The 6,415-nt window shown below is 44.4% G+C and overlaps 1 protein-coding gene across 1 annotated transcript; it reads right to left on the bottom strand.

Annotated features, from left to right (window-relative positions):
- Positions 1 to 3,083: 3,083 nt before the first annotated feature.
- LOC147612391 (G-type lectin S-receptor-like serine/threonine-protein kinase At1g34300) lies at positions 3,084 to 5,580 on the bottom strand. Its single transcript, XM_086782895.1, has one exon. It carries the CDS (start codon positions 5,578 to 5,580, stop codon positions 3,250 to 3,252), a length of 2,331 nt encoding a protein of 776 aa, XP_086639021.1. The 3' UTR covers positions 3,084 to 3,249.
- Between the last annotated feature and the right edge of the window lie 835 nt (positions 5,581 to 6,415).

Consider the following 6,415-nt stretch of genomic DNA (forward strand, 5'->3'; position numbering starts at 1 on the left):
CTTGAAAAATAATTTATAGTATAATGATGACTTATGTGTATATGTGTGTTAGAAAAAGGTATGGGAAGCCCTCAAAAGAAACCGCTAGTGCTAGCTTCTATGTGCTCTTGATACTCATGGTTATAATTGTTTTTACCGTATTTAGGACTTCTAAGCCTATTTTTTAAGTTTGAATCATGAAATTTTGTAATAAATATGTTTTTGTATTGTAATGGTGGTCTATGTGTGTGTGTTGTATTTTTGTGTGTGTGTGTGTGTGTGTGTGAGAGAGAGAGAGAGAGAGAGAGAGAGAAGAGAGAGAGAGAGAGAGAGAGAGAGAGAGAGAGAGAGAGAGAGAGAGAGAGAGAGATTGGGTATGAGGGAGGAGATATTAGGTATGCGAGAGGAGAGAGAAGAAAAACAAAAAAGGAGATAGAATAAGAAACTCTCCAAATTATAAAAAAAAAAAACAAAATCTAAAAGCTCTCGAAGGAGGAAGCTCGCAAATAATCCCACCCATTCTAAAGTTGTAACCCTAGAATATGTGTTAATTAATATAAGAGGATAACCCCATTAATTAATACGAGGGCTAGCCTCATTCTGCCTACCTATGCAATTTGTCTCCCTATCTCTATCACCAATTTGGGAACTTTTTGAATATGAAATATTACCTCCCATTGTGCTATATATCATTGGAAAGATCTCAAAGAGTAAAACCCTAATCTACAATCTCCCAAAAAATTTGATTTGATTTGTTAAACTTTAACCATTAGCCCATTTTCCTAGAAAAGGATGACATGGTATTTCTTAGAGGGTCATTTTTAAGTCCAAATTTAGCCTAACGTCTCTCATGGTCACACTCTAGGGAACTTAACCTAGGACTTATTGCATATTATAAAAATCCTGCAACTTTCTATGATCAAGACAACATGAGAGTGCAAATGGTGTCATCTACTGGTGGACAAGATCACCACATGGCCCTACCGATGTGGTTGGACAAGAAAATGCACTCAAATTACCTTGCATGGAGAGTAAAGATAGAAATGTCACTACTACTGGATGACCCATTTCTGACGCGCTTGGTATCGACGGTTTCTACGTTGTTGAAATACCCGCCGATATAAAAGTCAAAATATTTGTCAAAGCCAAGTGTAGAAATAAAGGTCGGAATAAGCGTCAAAAAGGGCATCGAAATCTGTTTTATTTTATTTTTATTTTGGACTTCTAAAAAAATTAAGTGTGTAAAAAAAACTTTGACAAAAACCAAGTATTTCTTTGTAAATAAAATTAAAATAAGATGTTATAGATCATCATCGACTCTCTCATCCTCAGCTAGATCTATCGCTTTGAATACATCTATTTCTAGAAATACCTCTAATATCTATGCATGCTCTATACATGAAAGCTTGCAATACCTCTCTCATCCTCACCAAGGTCTATGGCTCTAAATACATCTATTTCTAGAAATACCTCTAATATCTATGCATGCTCTATACATAAGCTTGCAAGAAGCCTATGCATAGAGCTTCTAAGAAGCCTATTCAATCTCTATGCATAAGATCTATGCATGAGGAAAGAAGCCTATACATCATGCTTTATCTACCCACCTTCCCATCTCGAGGCCTCTTGTATAATAGAAGGTAAAAAAGAAAAAAAATAACAAAAGTAGGAAGGGTTTATGGTCTATACCCAGATGATCAATCCATTAGATTGGGGAACAAGGTTCCAGATCTGCTTGGGTGTAGCAAGGGGCATATCCTACTTGCATGAGGAGTGCGTGGATAGCATTCTGCACTGCGACATCAAGCCACAGAACATACTGCTGGACAGGCATTACAGCGCTAAGGTGGCGGATTTTGGGCTGGCTTATCTGTTCCATCGGGATCACACGGTGAAGATGAGCACTATCAGGGGCACGAGGGGTTACATGGCACCGGAATGGGTTTGCAATCTGCACATCACTGCAAAAACAGACATCTACAGCTACGGGATGCTGATAATGGAGATTGTGAGTGAGAGGAAAAACTAGGTTCGCTCTCTAGTGCTATTCGATTTTGGTGACTGTTCGCTATTGGTTCTGTTGTTTTCTTTGATTCACTAGAAGATCACTCCAATATGGGAGTATATGGAAGATGGATAGCCACTTTCTTCCGAGAGGGTGAACAACTTGGATCCACTTCCCATACCCTCCTCTAACTTGGATCCACTTCCCATACCCTCCTCCAACCACACGGCTTTAGCACACAAGGACGCCTTCCTAGAAATCTCTCTCGCAACTCATGGTTCTTGAGGAGATACTTTTTGTGACCCTCATGGACAACCTTATTTAAAGCTTTTGAGTACCGGGCCTCTAATCCAGACCCACATATAGGGCATGCATTATAACCAGATATTGGAATCCCTACCAAACATGCTAATCATTGTGATGAGATATGGTTATTTAATCGTTTTTTTTCTTTACAAACCGTTGATCCGTCTCTCCCCGCGTGAGAGGGTGAGGGCTCTTGTCCCTATTTTTTTTCAAAAGCCTCATGCAGTCCTGTATTGTCTCCATGGCAGAATTGAGAAGATTACTGAAGATGAGCCTTGAAACATTCACACCAACTGCCTTCTTAGGTAAGTCAGGCCTGTGATGCATGTTGGAGAAGAGAAGAGTGCGGGTGATGGCGGGGCAATTGTGTAGGCACGAGGACCGATCACACCATGGCAGCAGCAGCAGCAGCAGGCCATTATCTTGAAGTAGAATGCATGAAATCTTTCACCCCTTGCTCCATGCTCTTCTGCCTCATAGCATCTGAGGTGAAAAAAGCTTCGTTGTCGTGAGAGTCCTCTAGCATATCCCACCACAAATTCGTTGATGGAAGAAGTCGACGACAGACGTCAAAGGGCTTGCCAACTCACTTGAAACTACTAGAAGAGTTGTAGACACGTATAGAAAGCAAGCAAAAATAGAAAGCTAATGTGGAGCTCAACACCATTTCTGTTTTTGAACCTTACAAAAAAATTTAATAAACATAATAAGATTTTGGTACGTTGAACCCAAGGTTTGTACGCACCAACTAATTAATTAATCACAAAAAAAAACATTTTGGTGGCATATTGAGAGATATACTTCAAAGATAGCCTCATTATTGAGAGTTGTTTACTTGTGCTGAAAGTGCATACGTTTTCTTTACAAAGGATGCTACCCTTACCCTTAGTATATTAGATGTGTCCTTTATTTTCCGGTTAATTGAATGTTCATATGTTTATTTCTTTTTGAAGGTCCATTCACACTAAGAGGGAGGGAGGTGGGACCTCTGGTATGGGCAGCATACCTTCCAACATTTGCACCACCTTTCCCATGGGCGGCCTAGCATGGAAATCTGCCTGGATGCAGGCGAAGGCCACCTTCAGTACGACAGCTGCCTGATTCCAGTCCACAGATACTTCCTCCATTCTGGCATCCACCACCTCCTCCACCTTCTTCCCATATGCCCACATGGGAAAACACCATCTCTCGTTGGTCTCCATCATGGCCGACTCGGTGTAGAGATAGTTTCTCCTCCCGCTCACAATCTCCATTATCAGCATCCCGTAGCTGTAGACGTCTGCTTTTGCAGTGATGCGCAGATTGCAAACCCATTCCGGTGCCATGTAACCCCTCGTGCCCCTGATAGTGCTCATCTTCACCGTGTGATCCCGATGGAACAGATAAGCCAGCCCAAAATCCGCCACCTTAGCGCTGTAATGCCTGTCCAGCAGTATGTTCTGTGGCTTGATGTCGCAGTGCAGAATGCTATCCACGCACTCCTCATGCAAGTAGGATATGCCCCTTGCTATACCCAAGCAGATCTGGAACCTTGTTCCCCAATCCAATGGATTGATCATCTGGCCTGAATCATTACTGTCGTCAAAAAGGATTTGATCCAGAGAGCCGTTCTCCATGTATTCATACACCAACAACCTGTGGCTGCCCTCTGCACAGAAACCAAGTAGGCGGAGTAAATTGATGTGGTGGATCCTGCCAATAGTTGCGAGCTCTGCCCTGAACTGCTTTTCTTCATGCTGTGAAACGCCCTTCAACTGCTTCACTGCCACCACGTCGCCATTCTGGAACTGCCCTTTGTAGACTGTCCCAAAGCCCCCTGATCCTAGCTTGTGACTGAAATTTTCTGTTGCAGCTTCTAGCTCCTTATATGAGAACAGTAGAGCAGATCCAGACACATCCTCTAGCTCTTTACGAAGCTTCATGTACTTTGATTTCCAGACCCTAGACTTCGCAATGAATACAGCAATAGTAACAACAAAGCAGAAGACGGCCAGTGCCACAATCCCACCGGTTGAGGCTCTGTCTACCGCTTGATCGACTTGGTCAGAATCAGAGATTTTCAGGAAAGCACGGAGTTCCTGTGACGCTTCGTTGTTGCCATTTTGTACTGGATCCTTCAGCCAGCAGTTCCCGTCTTGCCTATACACAGCAGCCAGACAAGAGCACCGGTCGAAGCACTGCTTCTTGCATTCTGCCTCCGACAAACCTTGCAAATGAGCCAAATCATTGGATGGGAAATTCGTTACTTCCATCTCTACATACTTGACGCTGCTGCAGTCGACGATCTGGTAATTCGGACGGCATCCAGCAGACATATCGTTGGAATCGATTGCTGAGAAGCCTGGTGGGCAAATGCAAGTGGGTTCCGGGTTATAGATGCATACTCCGTAGTTACCACATAGCTGCATGACGCGGGAGCAAACGTCGGCAAAGGCAAACCAGACGCTGTTCCAGTGAGCAGAGGCTTGGTCCCAGCTATACATGCGGAGGTTGCCGTTCACGTCCAGGGTGAGCCTGCGTGCAGGTAAATTAGAGCCATGGTCGTTAGAAATGAATGTTGATTTGATGGATGATGGGGAGTTGTAGAGATAGATGTTTCCGAGTGAATCGAACTGGAAGAAGATGGATTGGGCTAGGGTTCCTTGAACCGGCGATCCCCAGGACCAGTAAACTTCTGGGAAATCGGGATTGACCATGTACTCGGTGTAGGTAAGCTGAAGAACTCCGGAGGTGTCGAAGAGCATACTGTACCTTCCGCTGGAAAAGTGGCCGGAGCGCTTACTGGAAATCAGCTGCAATTTGGAAGTGAAATTCTGGCCTGGGAGGAGGGTATCGGTGGGATGCTGGAAGCTCTGCCAGACATAGCCGGAGCTTCTGTTGAGGAGGACGAGGTTGCCGGTGTCCAAGAGCTGGGCGCGGACGACGCCGAGACCGGAGGTGTGGGACGACCAAACAAGAGTGGACGAGTCGGAGAGGAGAAGATCGCCGGAGGCCGAGAGGGTGAGGCTGGCCGAGGCGGAGACTGCATTTTCGCGGTTGGCCACCCACACGGGGTGGCCGTCCGGGGAAACGGCAAAAGAGATGGCCAGGTAGAAGAGATTCGTGGAGTTGGAGCTGGGGGAGGAGGAGGAGGTCAGGGAGCGGAAAGAGAGCATGAAAGCTGAAGAGGAGGAACTTAATGGCCGGGACGATGGGGTAAGAGAGGAGCTCAACTCCAAGGCGTCCTCCGCAGCAACCTGCAATAGCGTACATATGAGAAACACAAGCAGCAGCAGGAAGAGCTTCCCCATGGTCCACTCATACAAAGCCGCTTACAAAGGAACGAGTAAACTTATAACAGTAGGACTTTAGCAACTTTGTGTGTAGAAGGTAGAAGTTACGACACGTCGTTGAGGTGGATTCTCAAGGTTCATGTATAAAAAGTCTTCCATGAATTTGAAGATTTCATGTATAAAAAGTCTTCATGAATTTGAAGATTTCATGAATTTCATGTATAAAAAGTCTTCCATGAATTTGAAGATTTCATGTATAAAAAGTCTTCATCATATTCACTCACACCCTATATAATAGTATTATATTATTCACTCACACCCTGTACTAATTAATTAGGGCCCTAATTAATTATTGGAGAGCTAAGGTTAGAGCTGTGTCTCTTCCTCATTCTTGGCCAGCAATGTCTCTCCCTATCCACCATCGCTCTGTCTTTCTTCATCACCCCAGCGTCTCTTTACGTCTCCTTCTACCCATCCTCTTCCCTGGGTCACCGTGCTCTCTCTTCCCCCTTGGTCGGCGTGCCCGTCCATCCTCTCCCCCCTAGAACGTCGTGCTCTCTCTCTCTCTCTCTCCCGCCGTTCTCTGCCCAGCTTGCCGTCCTCCCGCTTGCCATGCACAAACATTCTCTCCCCACATCAATCTGACAAGCAAACTCTAGACACAAGCTCATCACCCCATATCGATCTACCAAGAGAACACTCCAGAAATGAAGCATCTACATATAATCGCCTTCAATCATGTTCGAAACCTTAGCAAATATTTTTTTCTTAGAAAATAAACATGATGCTTATTGCAAAATGTATCAAAATCACGTGCACTTCTTAAATAAATATGCTCATAAACAGGTTACAA

This window comes from Cibotium barometz, chromosome 45 (assembly GCF_041138505.1).
Source record: "Cibotium barometz isolate CiBa-2024 chromosome 45, ASM4113850v1, whole genome shotgun sequence".
NCBI lineage: Eukaryota > Viridiplantae > Streptophyta > Polypodiopsida > Cyatheales > Cibotiaceae > Cibotium > Cibotium barometz.